Consider the following 23764-nt stretch of genomic DNA (forward strand, 5'->3'; position numbering starts at 1 on the left):
TGCAATGTTTTAGATACCATTCCCTCAGGTGTTGCTTTATTATTCAGGAACGTGTCAAGACCTGACCCTCAGAACCTAACTTCCATTAACCCTGTTGACTCATCAGTAGGAAAAATGTATTTCTCTTTTGGTCCATTCAACCACCGAGCGATACGAACCTTGTTTCAGCAGGATGTTGTATCTATCTATACGTTAAAGAACGGTTTGGAACGGTTTTATTGATCATATCTGTTGGAAAAAAGTGTGGATGTTAAAATTAAGTAGGTTTCCTTTAAATTATTCATAAATATTATCCTGCCAACCACTATATGAAGAAGTTTAAGAAAAACATCAACTTAAATCGTACCTTTTGTAATGACCACCCAGAAACGGTGTTGCATCTTTTTTGGCATTGTATTCATGTAAGGAAACTGTGGCAAAACATCAGTAGATTATAATGACGATTTTACACTATTGTGGAGAGATGTACTGCTTGGATTCTTTACCTATGATAGAAATAAGTTGAAACAATTTTATGTAATTCATTTCATTATTCTTTTGGCCAAATTTCATGTTCACAAATGTAAATTTACAAACAAAACACTACATTTTCTTACCTTACAATTGTTTTTTTAAAACTATATTTTAAGACAATTAAATACTCTACTAACACAAAAAGCTGTTAGAATTGTAAGTGTACGTATGCCCCTGAAGGTCCTTGTGTAATGTGATATTGTACCGCCTAACCCAATTGTCCTTGATATATTATTTATATATACATCTGTTCCCCCATGTACTTTCTGTATTGATTTGTTGTTAATAAAAAAAAAAAAATATATATATATATATATATATATGTATATATAAAAAGTATGTAGGGAATGTATGCAGTGGTTGTTCTAGCTTGTATGGCTCCCTGGGCCTGGGCCCCCTTCAGCCCCCACTGACTGATTTTACTGTAAAAAGTTAGAGTTGCGCTATTTGATAGATTCCCCCGCTCCTCCTACTTCAGGCTTCAAGTGGGGATACCTGAGGTCTGCCTAGCTCACAAACTAGAATCAGGGAGCCCACTCCGACAAGGTTAATTGACCCACAGTCCCACACGGTGACATGTATCAATGACGTGACGTGCAAATGAGAGATAGAAAACTGATCACGCAAATATCACCATTCCAATATTTTTTTGTGCGGGTGCCCAGTGCCGCCTGTACAGTACCTAAATCCACCACTGCATGTATGTACAGGTAACTGCCAAAAATAAAGGAAGCACTTGAGTAAATGAGGGATACAAAGTATATTGAAAGCAGGTGCTTCCACACTGATGTGGTTCCTGAGTTAATTAAGCAATTAACACCCCATCATGCTTAGGGTAATGTATAAAAATGCTGGGCAGGCCATTATTTTGACTGCCACATAGGATGACAATGCCCCATCCACCGGGCAAAAGTGGTCACTGAATGGTTTGATGGTGGTTTGATGAGCATGAAAACGATGCAAACCATATTCCAGGGTCGTCTCAGTCATCAGATCTCAACCCAATTGAACACTTATGGGAGATTCTGGAGCAGCACCTGAGACAGCATTTTCCACCACCATCAACAAAACACCAAATTATGGAATTTCCTGTGGAAGAGTGGTGTTGCTTCCCTTCAATAGACTTCCAGATACTTGTGGAATCTATTCCAAGATGCATTGAAGCTGTCCTGACTCGTGGTTGCCTAACACCCTATTAAGACACTTTATGTTAGGTGTTTCCTTTATTTTGGCAGTTACCTGTATGTATGTAGGCCTATGTATGGATGTATGTATGGGCGTAACTTATGTCTGGCTGTCTGTCTGTTATGGCCAATATCAGAGATTAGAATAGAATCTACTGTAAGGTCTAGTCCTGTACCAATCATCAAGTGGCATATTTTGGTAGGACTAGCAGTGTGCCCTATCTACTTGTTATTTTTAAATAACTATTAAACAATTAACACATTAACAATCATTATTGCAAGTGGGAGTACAGAAGGGAATTGGTCATTGTTTACCTAGAATTCCAACTTCTCTACAAATTCACAAACTCATAAATTAAAGCAAATTGGACATTTTGATTAGCAGTATAATACAGTGAAGGTGAAAGAGAGACTCACACTGGAACCATTTCCTATGTATTTTTTAATGACGAGCATAAATGATCATCAGGTTGTCAACAACCATCTGGTCTCCATGGTGGTACACAAGTTAGGGAATGGGGTATTCACAAATGTACTTTTTCTTGCCAAGGCAGACCTCATCATGCCACTTTCCCTGTGCAGCCAGTGAGAGCACGACACAGCTCTCCCTCTTTGTCCCTGTGGGCTGCTTCTTGGTCTTGTCCCAGTTGAAGTAGCTGATGGGCATGCTGTTGACGTCTACATACTGGCCCTCCTTCACAATGTCTGTCACACCGATCCAGAACTCCTTGGTACCTGGTGCACTCCTCTTGGCATAGTCCCTCAGGTCATTGTTTTCATTGAGGTCACGTGGAGTGGCAAGTGTTCCACCCCATGCGATGCAGTGTTCGTTGGCCTCATGGTAGTGCTTGGGTTCCTCGATGGTCAGGTAACACTTCCTGTGAGCTTTGATGCCACGAAGACAAACTGGAAGCAGAGGGAAGCAGTTTAGTACATTTATCTCCTTAAAACTTCCTCAGGCAATAACCCCACCTACCTTGCTCAAATATTACTGAAGAATTTGAAATATATACAAAATATATATTTACATAATATATTGGTGTATAATGTCTCACTGACATTTTCTAATCTATAGAATATCAATCAGACATAATGAAGACTAGTAGGACCAAGCAAAGGTTTTCATCTGTATCCATGTTTCCTAAACCAAGTTCCCAAAATAAGACATAAGCCCTTTCAGTGGGAGGAACTCAGACAGAGGCATACTATATGAGACTGTAACACTCTGTTCTTCCACCCTCCCTGTATAAAGAACCTGTCTCATCATAATACTTTTATATCCATCATCATACATTTCGCAATGTGCTCCAGAAATTCAACTGCATTATCTTCCACAGCACATGACTCAGTGATCTGTCAACATCATTATTGCTGCTGCAGGCATGAGGTTGAAGGTAAGAGTACTCCTGCCCTCTACTGGTGACTGAGCATATTAGTAAATGTCTGGGGTTAGCGTGAATTACCATAATAAATACAAAATCATAATTTCTCTGCATTAATTCCACACTATTAGAAAAAAAGGTTCCAAAAGGGTTCTTCAACTGTATCCATAGGAGAACCCTTTTTGATTCCAGGTAGAACCTTGTTGGGTTCTACATGGAAATCAAAAAGATTCTACCTGGAACCAAAAAGCATTTTCTTAAGGGTTTTCCTGTGGGGACAGCCGAATAACCCTTTTATGTTCCAGATAGCACCATTTTTTTTCTCCAAGAGTGCATGTACCAAAGGTACATACAGTATACACCTGCCTAACCCATAAGAAACATACAGTAACTGCTAAATCTGCATGAGTAACAGCTACATTTCCTCATGAGAAGCATTCCCTCTTTGAAACCTTCCTGGCCATAAAGCAGCACTCAGTATGAGCGCACAGAGCAGCCAGCTCAGCATACCTGTCTGCAGAGCCGAGATCTCCTTCAGGGAGTTCACCTCCTGCCACAGCTTCTCCAGCTGCAACTTTACATCATCCTCATCTGTCGCTGCATCTCCATAGAAACACAGACAAGCAGGCAGGCATGTCAGAGAGAAAATGTACAGAAAAAACATAGTAGAGCCACTGAAGTTTAGTGTAGTGTGTGTGGTGAGACTTACCTCTCTGTGGTGATGGCACTGCTTTCCTGGTACGAGATGGATGGCTATATCCCTGGTGGAGCAAGGTAAGAGAGATAACCAAAAAGATGGGGAGAACCAGACGCGCCATGTCTGCACTAAATTCCGACAAAAGAAAAGGGCACACCTTTTAACATTGACACAGGAGCCCAAAGCACTGTGGGCAGTTCACTATATACAGGCTCACTGTTTGCTCACTGTTTGCTCCTGCAGTGATTCACCTCTCATTGGCTGACACTATGTAACTTTGGGTTTTTTCAAACGTCAGGGGGATCTCAAATACCATGGGTGGGGTGACAACAATGATGCCCCTGTTTCTGCCCATTCATAAATATTTACTTGGGACAAGGTGCAATTCATTTACCGTTTTCCCCATCCATTTCACAAACAAGCCGTAAATTCATGGACTGCAACACTGCACAGATTGTTCCGCATGAGAATATCTGATAGCTTCTGTATCTGACCTCCCACCATTCCCCTGTGCATGGATACATTTGACCCACAGTAAATTAACCCAGAAAAAGAAATGTTGTTACTCCCTAGATGGCTAAGAGATTTATTTTAAACGCCATGTCACCAACATTATTTGTATGACCAAATGGATAGATAGGTCTCCCAATGTATCAAAACATTATGAGGATGATGACATTTTGCTTGTCAACTCTAATTATATCTCATTCAAATGTGCTGAAAATACAGATTCAGTTGTGTAACCATGGAAAACAGGGAGCTTAATAGAGCTGAAGAAGTCCAGCTCCCTGCTCTGGTGCAGCAGAGGTTCTTTTTAGTCTGTGATGTTGTAGAGTAGACAGATCAGATGGAAGAGGGGTGCAGTGTTAAGAAAAACTCTGCTGTCTGATTGAGAGAGCCGGGATGCCCAAGCACTTAAAAATTAATGGAGATACCTTTCAAATTGGATTAGGTGTAATGATACAGTAAATATAATGTCTGTGTGAAACCATTTGCATTAATTAATTCCCAAAACCTGAAGAGCAACATTGAAAAGTAATCACAATGTCATAACAACACTCTGGAACCCTGGTCTCATCCAGATAATAGTCTAGGGCTGTTGAGAGGTGCAATATGACCACATAGTTAAAGTGGTTTAGCTACACAATGCTAAAAGGATGCAATCCATATTTCAAATAGATTACAGCATTGGAGAATAAAAACAGTAAAAGATATTCGGCCTGCCAGTAAATAGCAAAGGACCAACCTCATTTATATTGCATAATAAAGGTGTACATACCCCACTGCTATAAGTGGAAAAGGGATGATAAGAGAATATCAAGACTCAAAGTGAGTCTTAATTAGATAAGAACCTAAGAAATCGGCAGAGCTACTTAAAGTAACCATGGTCAAAGTCTATTTACTGTTGTTAACAGGCAAGTAATTTACAGTGAGAAAGTTACCATGGATTTAAAGCTTAAATCATTTTTCATACTGTACATTCTTGGAGAAATACCCCAGCCTATAAGAGTGTGATATTATAGGGAGTCTTTCACGGTGGCTTGTGGAGAAAACCTGCAGATGACACAGGCCAAGAAAAACACACAGCTTTCCCAGAATGCTCTGCAGAAACATTTATTCATGTAAACAGAACTGGACTACGTACAGTATAACATAACAAAAACACTAATACCAACAAATACAGTTAAACAATATCTTCATATAAGTCTGTAATCAGGCTCCAGCTACAGTACTAAACACGCCTACATAGTTTATCTTTTTTAACTTTTAAGGCAAGATGACTATCCATCATAATGACCTCCCATGGAAACACAAACATACACACTGCAAGTTACTCTACATTCGAGACCTAGACTAACAGGAAAACCCAAAGAGACATTCACATTTAGATGTACTGTTCTCCTTCATTAATATACTTGATTTCCAGCACCATTGCCAAGTCTATCATGAAAGGAAATAGGTGCAATGTTGTGATGTGGCTAATAACATTTTGAATAAAATGTTGTGACATTTAATGTGACTTAGCTAATTAAAGATCATATGAATGTTGTAAGTGGCAAATGAAAGATCAATGAAATGTGTGAAACTGTATTTCTTCACCAGTGGGTGGTTCGTTTGGAGAAGCACAGCTGACTACTTTCCAATCACTTCTACAGCCATGTAATAACTGGGCCCTTTCTTTCCATACAGACAGTAGGTTACATACAAAAATGTATCATATTTTCTATTCACTTGCAAAGTTACAAGAATTGTATGCTGTTTTATACTGTGTCTGTACATTTATTTATGTGTCTGTACATTTACATTTATTTTTGCTTTGGGAATAATCCTGAAGGTAATATGTAAGCTTGCAGTTATATGAAACATACAGTGCCTTGCGAAAGTATTTGGCCCTCTTGAACTTTGCAACCTTTTGCCACATTTCAGGCTTCAAACATAAAGATATAAAACTGTATTTTTTTATGAAGAATCAACAAGTGGGACACAATCATGAAGTGGAACGACATTTATTGGATATTTCAAACTTTTTTAACAAATCAAAAACTGAAAAATTGGGCGTGCAAAATTATTCAGCCCCTTTACTTTCAGTGCAGCAAACTCTCTCCAGAAGTTCAGTGAGGTTCTCTGAATGATCCAATGTTGACCTAAATGACTAATGATGATAAATACAATCCACCTGTGTGTAATCAAGTCTCCGTATAAATGCACCTGCACTGTGATAGTCTCAGAGGTCCGTTAAAAGCGCAGAGAGCATCATGAAGAACAAGGAACACACCAGGCAGGTCCGAGATACTGTTGTGAAGAAGTTTAAAGCCGGATTTGGATACAAAAAGATTTCCCAAGCTTTAAACATCCCAAGGAGCACTGTGCAAGCGATAATATTGAAATGGAAGGAGTATGAGACCACTGCAAATCTACCAAGACCTGGCCGTCCCTCTAAACTTTCAGCTCATACAAGGAGAAGACTGATCAGAGATGCAGCCAAGAGGCCCATGATCACTCTGGATGAACTGCAGAGATCTACAGCTGAGGTGGGAGACTCTGTCCATAGGACAACAATCAGTCGTATATTGCACAAATCTGGCCTTTATGGAAGAGTGGCAAGAAGAAAGCCATTTCTTAAAATTATCCATAAAAAGTGTCGTTTAAAGTTTGCCACAAGCCACCTGGGAGACACACCAAACATGTGGAAGAAGGTGCTCTGGTCAGATGAAACCAAAATTGAACTTTTTGGCAACAATGCAAAACGTTATGTTTGGCGTAAAAGCAACACAGCTCATCACCCTGAACACTGTCAAACATGGTGGTGGCAGCATCATGGTTTGGGCCTGCTTTTCTTCAGCAGGGACAGGGAAGATGGTTAAAATTGATGGGAAGATGGATGGAGCCAAATACAGGACCATTCTGGAAGAAAACCTGATGGAGTCTGCAAAAGACCTGAGACTGGGACGAAGATTTGTCTTCCAACAAGACAATGATCCAAAACATAAAGCAAAATCTACAATGGAATGGTTCAAAAATAAACATATCCAGGTGTTAGAATGGCCAAGTCAAAGTTCAGACCTGAATCCAATCGAGAATCTGTGGAAAGAACTGAAAACTGCTGTTCACAAATGCTCTCCATCCAACCTCACTGAGCTTGAGCTGTTTTGCAAGGAGGAATGGGAAAAAATGTCAGTCTCTCGATGTGCAAAACTGATAGAGACATACCCCAAGCGACTTACAGCTGTAATCGCAGCAAAAGGTGGCGCTACAAAGTATTAACTTAAGGGGGCTGAATCATTTTGCACGCCCAATTTTTCAGTTTTTGATTTGTTAAAAAAGTTTGAAAAATCCAATAAATGTCGTTCCACTTCATGATTGTGTCCCACTTGTTGTTGATTCTTCACAAATAAATACAGTTTTATATCTTTATGTTTGAAGCCTGAAATGTGGCAAAAGGTTGCAAAGTTCAAGGGGGCCGAATACTTTCGCAAGGCACTGTAGCTGCCTTAGCTAGATTTACTGTTTATAACAAGGCGATTGAATAGCTTTCATCTCCGTACCATCAATGGTAGTTTCATATTTTAATGAATAAATAGCTTTGTACGTTGGATGATTGATTTCACACTTTCCATATGGATAATACTGTTAGCACAATACAGTTGTCATACTCCATCTCACATGAGATGGTAACATCTGATACGAATAACTCCTGTCCTGTGGTATCCACAGCAATAGTACTTCCATTCTTGATGGCCCATCAGCTCATCTGTAAGTGAATGTGTCTTTAGTCCTCCCTCTCATTGGCACTCTGTTTGGGAGGCATTGTACACTATACACAGGCACCAGCCAGTAAATGTAACACAACTTCTTACACACACACATAAAGAACACAGACTAAACAGAAACGGGTGTGGTTAATCATCATCATTACCTGACCACCATGCCATTTCTCTCTGCATTGTTTGTCTGAAATGTGGACTATGGATGAGGCCAAAAGCTGACATTATCATTCTTATTTTTATTAGTTGCAGAAATGTAGGAAACACACTCAGAATTCTGCCTGTCATTTGGCCTAACCACCATGAAATTTAGTGTTTGTGGAATGGGTACAATTCAAATACTGAAATCTTCTACAAGACTGCTGCAGACTTCTAGCTCAAAGGCACTGGTGATTCCATAACAACATCGCAGAAGGTTGGATCTCTAATGTGTCGGTAAACATGGTAGCAGGCATTTACAGTGGCATTTCATAATACTCTCTCCTAGCTCACACACTGCTGAAGATAACCTGAGAGAGGAGGGTGAGAAACGATCTCAGAGAGTAATTTTGATAGACTCACTGCAGCAGGCGGAGGTAAATAGCCCAGGGCCAATCTGCTCTGGGTTTGCTGTGTATTCAGTGGTAATGGGGTGATCAGAGTGACTAGTGTTCATGAAGCAGCCAAAATGAATCTCACTTCTGAGTCATCATAATAGTGGTAAAAGAGAAAGGGGAATATAGCTTAGAGGAGATGTTTACTCTAACACCCACCCTCCTAGTTTCCCTCTTGTTTCAACCATCAAGACAGGAGTACAAGCATGGTCAATATCACTTATGTGCCTGGTTCACTCTCACTCACTTACTGTTCTCTTTAACACTCAATCACTCACTCTCGTATTTTCCCTAAAAGCAATATAATCAACCCCTTATTCACTCCATTCCTACTTTGCTCCCTTGTTAAGGTTGCCATAGAACACAATGAACAATGACGAGGCTGCAGATAGGTCTAAGCATCTTTTAACATCATTTGTTCAGCAACACAATGCTCATCATAATACTGGATAGTGAATGGCACTTTAGCTGATGGGCAACTTTGACAACCAGTGTCTTATGAGTTTCCATATGTCTTTCAAACATCTTACATAACAAAAGACAACAAACCCACACACAAGCACACAAACATACACTCACATACTGTACAAAGGTTTGAGTTCACGGTGCGTAGTTCGGGTTGTGGAGTCATCTGTTATGGAACTAATCCCCCGCTCCATCTCCTTCCTTTGAGGTGTCCAGGCCAGTTGTGGTACCGTACCTGGGCCTACTGGATGAAAGGCATGCGCTCCTTGTTGTCACTGTCCCCTTCATGCTCCTCCTCCTCCTCACCAGCCTCACTGGTCTCTGTGCTGTCACTGGCCATCTACACAGAATTGAACACACTGTAATTTATCCAAATACAGAATAGAGTACCAATACACAACATGTACGGTATAAACTGTATCTATAAGAAAACATCCAAAGACAAGGAACAAAGGATACAGATATTAAAGTATCTGTCCAGTGTTCCAGATTTGTTATGAAATATTACCTACAATTAATTACAATATGAATTAAATAGATTACTAATACAAAATATATATAATTAAGGATGTTAAAAAGCAGATTTTCTCTGTGTCCCTGCTTGGCGCTTCAGAAACAACACTGGCATACACTTGGATATTCAAATTAGTTCCCATGTGGAGGCACTGGGGCAGACTTCCTGAGCCTGGCTGCACCAAGTCAAATAGTATGGATGGATTCTGGATTTGGAAATACACAATAAAACTACTAGGGCACTTTACTATAACAGCAATAAATGAATAAATGCACACTGATTATTGCACAATTATGATTTGTTTCTGTCCTTTGCTTTGTCATTATATTACTAATATTTATGTTGTTAGCAACCTAAATAACGTTAGCTAGCTAGGTAGTTGTGAAGCTAACTAGCTACTGGCTGCTGCTACCTTTATCAGACAACAACAGCTAACTATGTTTCCCCTTGACCTAAAACTTTAAGCTGCATACCACAGGATTTAAAATTGAAGGAGGTAGTGAGATGGTTGTTGTGCTTTCTTGTTGGTTAGCCAGCTGACTTATTTAGCATTGATAGCGAACCTTAGCATGCTCGCTAACGTTAGCATGCTAACATTAGCTAACTGCTTCTAAACAGTCAGCAGGCCAACTCTTACTAACCTAGGGAGACTACAAGTCCCGGATTGTGCGGGACAGTCCAGCAGTTTGGCCCTTTTTCCCACATCCCACAACCATACAATTATGTTCTGCATTTTATTAACAAATTCAAACATCACTAATTTAGATTTTTTTTTATTAGTCCCGTATTTCAATCAGACATTCCAACCTGTCTCTTTTCGCTTATGAAAAAAAAATGAATATCATACGAATGTGGTAGCCTACTGGTGATGTTAAACACTTCTCCAATCGTTGCTGAGATCTGATATTCTGCACAGCGCAAGACGAGATGTAGACTAATGTCATAGGCTTATTGTCAACCAATCATATTTCTCAAATCATTTCGGGCTAAATTCCAGCTAAACTTGGAGAGGACAGGTAGGCCTAACTATTTTCAAAAAGCATGCTTCTGATAAAGAACTACAAAAGTAAGTAAATAACCGTATTAGACTGAAAGATAAGGTCATTTCGTCAAACTTGTGAGGCTCTCCATGCTCATTAGTTGCACAATAGTTGCTACTTCACTAAATCCGATTTTAACGTCTCCCTTCCTAGCTATTTGACCTTCCATGAGACCACCAAAAATATTTCCTTGGACAAATATTCCCATATTTTCACAAAACAGCCACACATGTAGTCTCTCATTTCTGCATCACCGAATCTTTCGAAAGGCGTAGGCTAGGTGCGCTTCAATTACTTATTTAGTCAAAGGACTGCAGGGGTGTAGTGCTGCCATTACTCTGCTACTTCTCACAATGGTGCTCATTTAGTAATGTTAGATCAAAGCTGAATCAATGTCTTAGAAGATCACATAATGATTCATTCTCACTGGGCACAGACGTCAATTAATTTAATTGAAATGACGTGGAAACAACGTTCATTCAACCAGTGTGTGCCAGTGGATTAGTATTCTACATAACAAAACCAAATATAATAGCATAGTATAACGTTACTGTTACACCAAAAATACCACTTAATTTCTTATGAGATTTTAGGATGGTAAGCTGAATAGTCCCCCAAAATGATCAGACGGCCAAAACTCAACAGTGCTATGATTGAAAAAATTAAAATAGAGAAAGGCTATGAAGTTTAACACCATCTGCTCTAATTTGCCCACGAAATAGGAATTCACAAAGATCTAAATGCATATTACCATGGAACTATTTGAGATCAAATGATCGGCATGCAGACGCAGCTTGGACATTTCACTGGTAAAATGTGAAGAATTATCATTCATTCATTCATGATTGACAGTGATGATGCCATGGCCTATTCTGAAATGAGGGATGCCTAACTTGGTGTTTGAGGGTATTAAAAATATAAATGTTTCTTGAGACAATATGTGTGGGCCATAGGTAGATGTTGAAATTGGAGGATACATTTTATGCATATTCTATAATGATATTCAATAGGCTACATCTGGGTGGGATGGGGACGTGCTGCTAAATGTTTTTATTCATGAAGGCAACTGTCTCGCGAATGTCCCGCAAAATCATCCTGTTGTCCCACATTTGGGTATTTTAATTGTGGTCTACCTATACAAACCACATCATTTGAAATAGAGGTGACAGGTGAGATAGTTGTTGCATAGGCGTTGTCCTTTTTGCTAACACCAGCTGTGGATTGCTCGGCGTGCTAGCTATCTTGCTTGTGTGCAGTGAGTGTGCATTACTGAGCACGTGCCTCCCATTATCTCAAGAATGATCCTTCGCCCCACTGGAGAATAAAAACAAAAAAAGGCAAAAGCTGCTGGACCAATCACATATGGCCCAAGCAAATTTCAAGCATTACATTTGATTAAAAGAGTTTGAGATGGGGTTTTACTGGACAGTTACTTTTAAAGTATCAACATTGAATCTACATTTTGTCAACGCTGCTCAGGCTTTTGTTTCTTATGTTTGCTGCTCCAAATGGGGACGCTGACATTCACGGGTCACTATAGAAACCAGTGCCATTGGAAGAGATCATATTCATTGTTATCAGACTCAGTTTTATCTAGGAACCTCAAACCTAACCATGTGTTGATTTGGCCAAGAGTTTTCCAGGGATAAATTGCTCACTGTGGTGAGTCATGATGCTATTTAATAATTTCCTTTTTCCTCAAGGATTTTCAAACTGCTTGAATGCATGTGCAATTTTAGACCACTTATTAATAACTTGTTTTTGTAGAAAAAAAGGTCAGGGTTGTGTACTTACCAAAGGAGTGGGAGACTTCTCCACATCCAGGATTAGCTTTCCTATGTTGCCTCTATCGTGGATCCTCTGCATGGCTTCTTTTACCTGGGGTACATACACAATAACCAATCAGACAAAATACTGACTGTCACATAAAATCAATGTCAGTAATAACAATATATACCATATAGTTTAGACATTCGATCCCCCAAAATACAGCTTGTGATTTTGTTTGGGAGCTGTATGTGACCTTCTGAATAGAGTTTATGCAGTTTTAGGCACTGCACATTAGGTGGCAGTGGTGACACAGCAAGCCCATGAAAAACATAGCAACAGAGTGTGACGCATGTGCACAGAGGAGTATGTGCACAGAGGAGTAGACGTTGCAATCGGGGTGATAAGGGTTTGCATTTCTCGTCACAACAACTTCAAAACTACATTTAACAGCATCTTCCATCCAAACTCTTATAATAGGAGCCAGCTAAAAATCACATTCTTAAATCACAGTCCACAGAACTGAATGCTATTATGCCGTGCAAATAGCCTGACTAACAACAGAGAGTTTAAAAAAAACATATAGGTGCAGTGAAATTTGTTGTTTTACAGGGTTAGCCATGGTGCAATCTATATACACAGCCCAAAAAATTACAGCCAACAACCACAACTAATTGGTGTTCAGATTCCAAACTCAACCAATCACACGACCAGTGTCAGTACATGCTCTCATTTAGAATGATCAGAGTGTTATTATCTGAGTGGAACAGTTGCTACATGTGCTAAGCTGAGGGCCATGTTTTAAAGTGTTACTGCCTGTTCATTCAGCTGGGTGGAAGTGAGAGGTCAAACATTCCACTTCCCAGACAGACAGTAACTTGAAGCACACACAGGTTCTCTCTCAAATAAATCAGTGCAGGTCACTGTATAATCATTCAGTCAGTCATCAGAGCCAGCACACATTTAACACAGCCAGGATGTGCACAAAGCATGACGATCATCACACCATTTCACAGGACTGAAAAATCGGTGTCATTTCTAGAATACTGTAATTTGTATATTGCGTGACATGGGCTGGTGGCTTTTCTGAATTGATATACATGGCCGGAGAAGATTAGCGTCCGTCCTTCATCTATCCAGACTCAGTCAATACCCAAACCCTCCGTCAGAGCTCATGACATTTACAGATGATTGGAAATGCTCCCCTGCAAGTGTATTCCTCCTACTTCTAAGGAGGTCAACCCTGCCACACCAATACTTTTCATCACACCATTTCACAGTATGACATATAGCATGATGAGATGACCTATAATGATTACCTCCTCTAAGTCATTGCCACTGGAGACCACTTTAGGGCTGCCCTTCCAAGTATTCTTACCTTACTGTCAGACTCCATTTTAAAGTTGCATCTCTGCCTCTATACTCTTTGTTCTATGTGGTGACGTTTCACCAATCCCAATGTTTCAGTGCTCAAAGCACACCACTCCCCATGCTCCCCATCACCTGTTGCTACGTACAGCAGAGAAGGGATAGCTGAGACCAGTCTGCCCTGATGCATCTCAGGGATATTGCCTCTATGCTCAGTGTGATTACTGCAGAATGAATCCATTTACAGCAGTCCATGGCCTGGCGAGCACAATAAAACGCATCACTGAGAGAGTAGTTCAAAATATATCTTTCAAGGCACTGTGCATTTTCAAAGTCATATCCGTATAATGGAGCAATTGTCTTTGAATGTTTTGAAAGGAAGCAACTGAGTCATGAGTAGGCACCCATTACATTATTGTAATATCTTTAGCATGGAAATGTATCAGAGGTAACATTTCTACAATGATTCCGAAATCCATTGAGCACATATTGTGTTTTCCCTGATTGTGTGTTGTTTCATTCCCCTCGGGGTTGGATAGATCTCTAATTTCCTTTAATTCATCCCTGGTCATTTCTAACGGCAGTAGTGTTTGCATTACCAGAAACCCACTTGAGAACACAATTAGGAAAATGAGTGTACCATGAACAATCCTGTAGTCAAATACGGGGAGATGCACTAGAAGGCTCTGTGATGCTGTAATTCAACATGATGCACTCTGCAATGGAAAACATGAGTCACATGGCTCTACAGTGTGACCATTTTACTTGCATATGTACCTAAATATTTTGCTGTGTGACCTGGAATTTTAATATAGGAGCACCAGTGCGCTTAGAATAAAATCACCCAGATGATAATTGTTGCAATGATTCCTTCACTGTACCGCAGGCCCTGGGTGCCACGGAGTATACGATTGCATCATTACTACAAAGAAAACTGCTTGTTACCTCAAATATTTTTAATTGTGCTCTTAAATTTCTCTGAAATTTCACGTGCTCCCTGTAAAAATGGTCAGCGTAGAGCCTTGAGTCACATCCCTCCCTGTAGGTAAACAATTATCAGCATGTGAATAATTATCATTCATAATGTTCACCATAAATCTAATACATGCTTACTAACTCAGCCACACAGAATATCCCAGTGTACAATAGCTTGTTAAAAATGAGTTTTCAACGACCATTGACTCAAAGTGGAGACTGGCTGCTTTAGTAGTGGCAGCTGTGAGCCACTCCAACCTGATGGGTGGTGGGTTGTGGAATTAGATCTAATCCTCATGTTATTTCTCCTACAACTCAAACAGGATTTACCAGACTTGAGTAGCACCGATGTTTGAAGTTGGAACAATAACTATTTTATTTTCTTTCAAGACTAAAAACTGATATAATCTAAAATGTATTTGAAGGAGACCATTTTATCCAGTTTGAATGGCAAATATTTTTTGCCTTGGGATATCCAAGTGGCGTGCTATCCAGACAGTACTCAGTAGGTACACCATGAGAAAACCATTTCTACCAGGTAGGTGCACTAATCCCTGTCCATACATAAATGATGATGTTAGTAAATAAAATATGTTATGGGAAAAAGTGGGATCATAAATACAGCCTGGTGAGGTCATACAGTTACTGTGATTCAGTGGATCCCTCCATTTCTGACAAATATTGCCTCAGCATTTTCCTACAAGCCACTGCAAACAGAGTACTTTCAATGTGAGACAGTTTGGTTTGGACGGCTGTGACACCTTACACTCCACCCCCATCTCTTAATCTTTAGGTTCCTTTGTTAAAGAAGATTTAAGACGTCCCCATGCTTCCCATCCGGAACAGTTTTTCCATATATTATGACAACATTTTGTGACGTTTTTGTTCGGCAAGGGTTTTTTCGCATGTTTGTGCACACAAAAAATATCTTGAGGCAAGCCGAAGTTGGTAGCCTGAAGTCGGTAGCCGAAGTCGGTAGCCGAAGTCTATGCCCCTTTGTCGATGATTGGTCAACATTAGGGATTCTTGAATGACAACAAACAGTTAATTGATGAGAGACAAATCGTTTTCATGCAAATTTATTCACTTGAGATATACTGAACATAACATCTTAGTTAAATGTAAAATTGCGCGATTTGGCAAAAACATTAAAAATTATTCTGTCTATTTTGAGGAAGTGGCTACGGCGTCTCAAGATGGACAAACAGTAGTATTGACACTTTTTTCAAATTTTTCAAGCAAAGGTCTTTTAATGGAGTATGCAAGCACACTCGTTCATTTCGCATGCGGAATAAGGGCATTGAGTCTTTTCATGGGCTGAGGAGGGTGGAAGGAACTCAAGCATGAAACCAGAACAATATATTCCAGACTGTTAACCAGCAGTCTGTGCCAGTGTTTGTTCCTGTGTTCAAAGCCATTATCAGAGTTACTGCATTGGAAATGATGTATACTATAAAGTCATTCAATAACTGTGCTGGAAGGTAGAGGGGTTTCATGGAAAAGGGTAATGTGATTACTCTCTGATCTCGCTCATTAAAACTCATGGGGATCAAACATAATCACTACATGGGAATAGTTCAACCCCTCAGAGATGTTGACCGTGGATGGCCTATATCACTGTTCTCATTACCATGGTACACACAGACAATGTACCTCTTTGTCTAGATCCCATTGTTTCCAAAACATTCTTTAGTTAAAAGAAATGACATAGCCTGAAGCAGAAGCAGGTCAGGGACTGTTAATGTGATGTTAATTAACAATGATGGAGAATTGTGGCTGGTTGGAGAGTCGGTAGGGGGTAAATTGTGAAGCAGGCACATATCTGAGAACCAGCAAGGAGGCTCCGCCATGCTTTATCCATGGTGAACCCCTACTGTCCTCCCTGTCTAGATCCCGATTACACCCTAATTGGCCAAGACACTCCAAGTTAGACAGGCAATGCTACATGGGTATCCAGGCAACCTTTCCTTCATTCCATTCTGAAGACACACCCTCCACCCAGGCGAGAACCGTTTTCCAGGCTCAGCATTTACACTAACCAACGGCCCCTGAATTCTCATCCCACGCACACAAGCAATGGGAGTCTTTTCCTCTGGCTCGCCACCCCACTTCCCTTTAATGAGGCTCTTCATGGGCTGTGGATCCAGAGAATACCCTGCATTTCACGCCAAACCTCACTGACAGCAGAGCACAGGGTTCCCAGGAAAAATACAAAACATCTCATAAACACACCTTTCCCTTTCTCTCTCTCTCTCTCTCTCCCTCGCTCATACAAAGCTGAAACTCACATGCTGCACGATATCCTCCCAAGACAACATCACGGAGATCTCCATAGACAGCTACAGTATCTGTCCTCCCACAACTGCTGACAATTGCACAACTCATTTCACCAACAAACCACAAAAATAACTTCCGAATGGACTTTACGGAAAAGCTTCTGCTTACACAACCAGGTATGGCTGCATAAAGTCCCTGCGATGTTAAACAGTCATATCTTGGAATTCCTTTCTGAGACCATGCCAGAGGTAGCATTGTGATGTGTCGTACCGGTGAGTGCCAAGCCTATGAGGATCAGAAGGCCCTTTCCGAAAAAGCATTGTCAGGCTTGATAAATTACTTAACATTCGTTATCAGGCAGCTGTAATCTGAATGTTAGCAGAGAGCGGTCCTCCCAGATGAATGTGGGCAGCTGGTTAATGAACAGATCCTCCTCCCACAGCAGGAAAAGGCCACGGCATCCCACACCAGCCTCACACAGGAGATCGATCTCTAGGCACACAGCTACTGTCACAACTTCTAATAGATTCCAACATTAACAAGACCCCAAATGACAGGAAAGGCAGAAATTCTGAAGAAGACGATTACATTGTCAGTCATATTATAGCTGGTTCAGGCGGAGGTGTGTAATGGGAATTTGAATGTTTGTGCTTATAACTCATTTCTGTGTTCTATTCATGTGCTGTTATATAAACCAATGTCTGTGTTCATGCAAGTGGTTGACTGAACAAATCCTCCTCTTATCAGTAACGGCAATTTGGCAGTACGCCCAGACGTTGTTTTGAGAACGAACAAACGATATCTCAGTTAAGGTCTCAGCTTAGAGAGGAGAAGCCTCATGAGGTCTGTCACATGTTATGAAACAGTATTGGTCGGTCCCATGAATGAAACAAAACGATAATGATTAATTAATTATGCTAAATCATGCAAATATAACTTGTCTGTGTATAGCTGTATATAAGACAACTGCTGGGACTGCCCAGGAAGAGCTTCTGACAGACATGTGTTCTATGGTGCATTGAGTTGGTTGGAACCTCTCCAGCGCGAAGACAATAAACAATGATTCATTTAAGATTGACTTTGAGTGTCCCTGTGTAAGAATTTTTCCACGACAGATGTTTGTAGCATAGGAAATTGCTTGAGAGCAAGAGAGGTAACCAAAGCCATAGCATCAATAGACCTGTGTTACAAAAGCTTTATAACGGAAAATATTTTTTCACCACGCAAAAAAGACCTCCCTTTGTGCCACCAAATAACAGAATCTTGTCACCATGTGAGCTAGAGTGAATCTAAAATCTGAAAAGGAAAATGCTGACATGGAGAAGATTAAACTGGATGTGGGTTCCCAAGACTTTCAATGTGTTTATGGTGGCCAGTGTGGCCAAGTTCTTTTCAGATCATTGTCCCACAACAACAAAAGTAGGTTTTCATTGAATTTGGCAAGACTGCTGTTCTATGGTGTGCTAGTAAGAGGACAAAGCATATGTTCCTTTTAAAATACAGTGCCTTCAGAAAGTACTCATACCCCTGGACTTACTCCACATGTTCTTGTTATAGCCTGAATTCAAAAAGGATTAAATAGCATTTTTTTCACACCCATCTACACACAATACCCCATAATGACAAAGTGAAAACATGGTTTTAGAAATATACACTACCGTTCAAAAGTTTGAGGTCACTTAGAAACGTTCTGATTAAAATCAAGGACAACAGTTTTCAGCTGTGCTAACATAATTGCAAAAGGGTTTTCTAATGATCAATTAGCCTTTTAAAATGATAAACTTGGATTAGCTAACACAACGTGCCATTGGAGCACAGGAGTGATTGTTGCTGATAATGGGCCTCTGTACGTCTATGTAGATATTCCATAAAGTCTACAATTTCCATCTACAATAGTCATTTACAACATTGACAATGTCTACACTGTATTTCTGATCAATTTGATGTTATTTTAATAGACAAAAAAATAGCTTTTCCTTCAAAAACAAGGACATTTCTAAGTTACCCCAAACTTTTGTGTATATATATTTTTTTAAATATCTAATTTACATAAGTATTCACACCACTGAGTCAATATATGTTAGAATCACCTTTGGCAGCGTTTACAGCTGTGAGTCTTTCTGGGTAAATCTCTAAGAACTTTGCACAACTGGATTGTACAATTTTTGACGACTATTCTTTTTTTTTTCAAAATCTTCAAGCTCTGTCAAATTGGTTGTTAATCATTTCTAGACAAGTAACTCAGCCACTCAGGAACATTCACTGTCTTCTTGGTAAGCAACTCCAGTGTATATTTGGCCTTGTGTTTTAGGTTATTGTCCTGCTGGAAGGTGAATTAATCTCCCAGTGTCTGGTGGAAAGTAGACTGAAGCAGGTTTTCCTCTAGGATTGTGCCTGTGCTTAGCTCCATTGAGTGTATTTTGTATCCTGAAAAACTCCACAATCCTTAATGATTACAAGCATACCCACAACATGATGCAGCCACCACTACTAAATATTTAGAAAAACATAATTCCACTTTGATATTATTAGGTATTGTGTGTAGATCAGTGACACAAATTCTCAATTTAATCCATTTTAAACTCAGGATGTAACAATTATTAGTCAAGGGGTGTAAATACTTCCTGCACGTGCATTTGAAAAAGATAGTACAGTACTGAGTGGGAAAGCTAAGCTTGTCTTTTTGAAAATGTACTAATAGTCTTCAAATTGGGATGTTGTCAGCAGAAATAAAGATATCCCATCTAAAAATGTCTACCACATCTGTGGATTGGAAATACCCAAAAGGCCTGCTAATAGCCACAAAAAATAGAAGTGCATTATCACAAGTGGCATTATCACAAGTGACATTTCAGACTTCTTAATGGAGGAAAAGAGAAACTGTCATTATTCTGGAAATTCTGATGTGCTATTATTATAGTTAGAAAATTCACAAGCTCCCGTCGATCACCTGAAGGAAACACGGTGTGCTGTGATGGACACATGTTGAGATATCTTGACTTGACACATTTAACAATGCAGAGGAAAATAGTCCACTCAGTCAAGTGATACAGAAATTCATATTTCCAATGCTGTGCATATAAGGAAAAAAGTTACATTATTAAAAATAGATTTAATCAAAGTGAATAGGGTTTAGGAATCACAGTGATATTATCTAGTTATTTACAGCCGTTTACATGCTGTTCAATTCATCTCTGCAAATCAGTTGGACTGCACAGAGATGAATAACATTAATGTCTATCATTTCACATGTTTATGAACAATTCACCAATACGAGTCAGCCATCCATTTTCCTCCATGTATTACAGATGAACAGATAACAGTAAACAACCTTTTCTGGGGGCTTCAGTTCCTTTGCCATTTGGGCACATTCAGCTTACTGCCTACTACGAGAGGAGAGGACTGTGTTCATCATGCTGTCTTACACAGGCCAGGTTTGCCAGGTGTGAGGTCATTAAATCAACAAGCGTAGCTAAGGCCAAGATTTAAGAGCCTTCATTTACATGATAGTGGTAATAGAAAGGTGCAGGAGCCAGAGCAAACATGGGGTGGATGACAACAGCCATTTGAATCACTGAAATAAACAGGAATGATCAGACCATGTGGTGGAATCAGTAGCTAACAATGATAACAACCCATAATACATGCCTGTCTTAGCACGGCTCATTTCAGTGTGTCTGAGAGCCCACATGCTGCTGATAGATTTCACAGTCCTACAGGTCACTGGTCAGTGAAAATGTCTCTAGGGTGTCATAACAGGTTGTGGCAGCCTGGTCACTCTCTTCCCACCCTCACGTTCGGAGAGATCCCTGGCTACACTCCGGCCTGTTTCTCAATGCAGGGCCTTGGTTCCTATGGCAACAGTGCCAAGCTTGGCTCAGCCGGGGAGGTAACGCCAGATCTGGTGTGGCCAAACCGAGAGCTGTGCCGTGATATACAACCACGTAATACTAATGCTGTAGCTCAGTTAGTGACACGAGACAGCGGAGCAGAAGTCCACTGGGCAACAAGTAGCGACAGAAAAGGTGCTGTGTTGAGAATACTTCTCGGCTGTAGGATAGGATACAGATAGGATACAGACGACAGCATTAAAGCATTGGAAGTGTGGTTCAAGCTTGTGTTACACAAGATGTAGGTGCCAACTCAGCAGACTTTAACCATGACAGTCTCATTAATGAAAAAATCGAAACATATTTCCAGGACAAGGTGGACTAGTGAATCTACTGAGGCTTGGGTTATCTGTAGCCTGGCTACGGTGGTAGTACATCCTGAGTAATGCCAGTGTCAGTAATGGCCTTCTGCCTGATAGGCTGGTGAGGGGAAAACACTGCTGGTGCTGAGTTTTAACAAGTGCTGTCTGAGAGGACCATAAATCAGATTGTCCAGAGCTGCCTTGCCTGCCTCCTGCCAATGCCAGATCTGAGGCGTCAGGGAGCAAAGTGGAACAGCCAGGCTGGTTGGGAGGGAGAGCTCTGCAACAACAGTAAACAACTGTCCGAAAACAACCGATATGCATTCAGGTGTCAGGTCACTGACAATTCCTAGGCAACAGACAAATGGATGTGGCCCAAGGTAAAAATGGGTTCTTCCCTGAGTGAGCAGCACAGCATAAAGCATACTAGAGTTGTGTTTCTGGAGGGGTGTTCATTTCCTGGAGTGCTGTGAAAGACTGACGGGTTTGGAGGAGCAGGATACAGCTGGTTGATGTGCATCTCTAGGGGGGAGCTTTGTGCATTCTCCGGCTGCATTCCTCTAATAGCCCCCTCAACTTTATTATGAACCTCTCCAGGACATCACTTGACTCACGGGCACAGGAGAGAATTGCCTCTGTGATGCTCAGGGCGTTCAGAAATAGTTTGTAGTAATTGAAATCTGTGGCTTCAAAGCCACTCTTCAAAGCAGAGGAAGAAAAAAAGACAGAAACACATCATTGCCTTTCTCCAAGACAAAAGCCTTATAGGTAAACTTGATTTTCATTGTGCAAACCCGTTTGATATATTGCTTTGCAAAACAAATCTGAGTCTAGAGACATTAAGAGGCTGTGGAGAACAAAATGATATCCCCTGGTCAGGATGTCACGGGGAGATGGTGCATGAGTTCCCTCATGACTACTGTGGAACAGAAGGTAGAGGACCATACCAAACAATCACAGCGAGGCCCCTGGCCACACTGGTGTTGAATGATGACTGTTGCTGTCATAGAAAGTATCCAGATAATCATCTTCAGCTCAGGGGGTTAAATGGCATCCAGAAAGCATGGCCACAACACAGGTAATAAGATTCACATTGCTTGGAGAAGACATGGCCAACTCATCTATTTCCCCCTCTGGGTCTGGTATTGTTTCCAAGCAGAACAGTAGGATCATAAACAAGGATGACTATTAGGGCTGAGCTTTAGTGTGAGCGATGCTGTGAAATGTTACAACACTGAAGCCTCCTTCAAACCTCTCTCTCTCACAACACTATCCCCCACTATCCCTTGCTTTCTCATTAACCTTCACTAATTTATCTCTCTCTCTCTCTCTCAGCCCTTACACTCTCTCGCCCTCTTCTGCGGTACCAGCTGCAGTCTCCTCAAGATTAGCAGAGTAGTTTTGCTCCAGGCAGTGCGGAGTCTGCAGACATCTCAGTCAGGTGATACAGACCACGTAGCTAGTATGTTATTACATCTTATGATGAGTATGGAGCAGCAGGTACTAATCTCCATTACTTTCTAAATTACACTTTTCCACGCTGTGACGGCATAAGGCAGAACACACCTTCACATCCAAAACATAACTCTCTGTGTGGTGGAGGCTTCCAGATAGAGAACATGTGTTCTGAAGAGCCCTCTTGGGGGATGTGAACAGCAGAGATTAATAAGAACCATGTCTGGGGAACGGTGGTTCTGCATTCAGGTGACAGAGCTCAATTCATCACACATCACATTATGTCCTGATGGAAAGGGACCATATGGATACAGAAGGTCAGTCATGTCTCTCTGACCAACTCAGGCCTGCACTATTGTTGCACACGAGGAGTAATCTCATTGTCAATAGTATTACAAGTACATGCAGTCCCCAGAGTAAAATGATTGTAGGTTTAGTCAACACTCTGAAAGCCTGTAAGTCAATAATGTTTATAATGGACAGAACTAAGATAGGGAAGCCTTTTAGAAAAGTCAATTTATCAACTCAAAGTAGCTGACATGCTAGGATAGCATTTATTCCACTGACTGTCATTATATGTTTATTTCAAGTTTATTCGGATGACTGATTTCGAAGACAGTGACCTCACGGCAAATATTTAGATCATTATTTCCAAATACAAAATCTTGATTGGAAAAAAATTATAACTTATTACAGTATGTCATATAAGTGTGATACATCTGTAATTAGGGATTTAAAATTCCTCAATCCCTTTATTTCCTATTCTGGTATGAGCATTTAAAGGTGCCAACCACCCTGGCATGACTTTGCAGAATGCTGTGGATGGATCAACTTCTGAAACCATGACAACCATGCAGAATAGTGGGGAGTCAGTCTGTCACTTTCCCACCACAACACCTGATAGGATCAAAAGGAAAAACAATAAACCAAGCAAACAAGGATCTTTACTGAACAAAAGTATTGGTCCAAAGGTTCATGAGCTGAAATTAAAAATCCCAGAAATGTTCCATATGCACAAAAAGCTTATTTCTCTGAAAGGTTGTGGACACATTTGTTTACATTCCTGTTATTGAGTAT

At 40.4% G+C, this 23764-nt stretch overlaps 2 protein-coding genes across 3 annotated transcripts in view; both read right to left on the minus strand.

Moving 5' to 3' along the window:
• Nucleotides 1-2124: 2124 nt before the first annotated feature.
• Nucleotides 2125-4032, minus strand: clec3a (C-type lectin domain family 3, member A). Of its 2 annotated transcripts, none has more exons than XM_021585637.3 (3): nt 3789-4032; nt 3590-3676; nt 2125-2603 (listed from the first exon to the last, which is right to left on the minus strand). In XM_021585637.3, the coding sequence occupies exons 1-3, from the start codon at nt 3895-3897 to the stop codon at nt 2206-2208; spliced, it is 594 nt and encodes a 197-aa protein (XP_021441312.1). In that variant the 5' UTR covers nt 3898-4032; the 3' UTR covers nt 2125-2205. The 2 variants fall into 2 exon arrangements, with proteins under 2 accessions (XP_021441312.1, XP_021441311.1); XM_021585636.3 differs by having other exon boundaries at nt 3590-3682; nt 3789-3977.
• A 1342-nt stretch (nt 4033-5374) lies between these two features.
• The window catches only part of LOC110506505 (putative NADPH-dependent quinone oxidoreductase VAT1L), a 32655-nt gene continuing 14265 nt past the window's right edge, over nt 5375-23764 (minus strand). Inside the window, exons 8-9 of the mRNA XM_021586160.3 lie at nt 12448-12531; nt 5375-9439 (exon numbers count right to left, since the gene is read on the minus strand). Of these exons, the coding sequence (XP_021441835.3) occupies nt 9341-9439; nt 12448-12531 (183 nt within the window). The 3' untranslated portion in view covers nt 5375-9340. The remainder of the gene's footprint in view (nt 9440-12447; nt 12532-23764) is intronic.

Source organism: Oncorhynchus mykiss, chromosome 26, assembly GCF_057628025.1.
Source record: "Oncorhynchus mykiss isolate SJ-2025 chromosome 26, ASM5762802v1, whole genome shotgun sequence".
NCBI lineage: Eukaryota > Metazoa > Chordata > Actinopteri > Salmoniformes > Salmonidae > Oncorhynchus > Oncorhynchus mykiss.

Excerpts from the sequence above, each read along its gene's own strand:
- clec3a (XM_021585636.3), bottom strand. The coding sequence starts at position 3,897 with ATGGCGCGTCTGGTTCTCCCCATCTTTTTGGTTATCTCTCTTACCTTG. Across the intron at positions 3,683-3,788 it reads AGTGCCATCACCACAGAGAG|ATGCAGCGACAGATGAGGAT; the intron begins GTAAGTCTCACC and ends GTTTCTATGGAG. Across the intron at positions 2,604-3,589 it reads GATCTCGGCTCTGCAGACAG|TTTGTCTTCGTGGCATCAAA; the intron begins GTATGCTGAGCT and ends CTCTGCTTCCAG.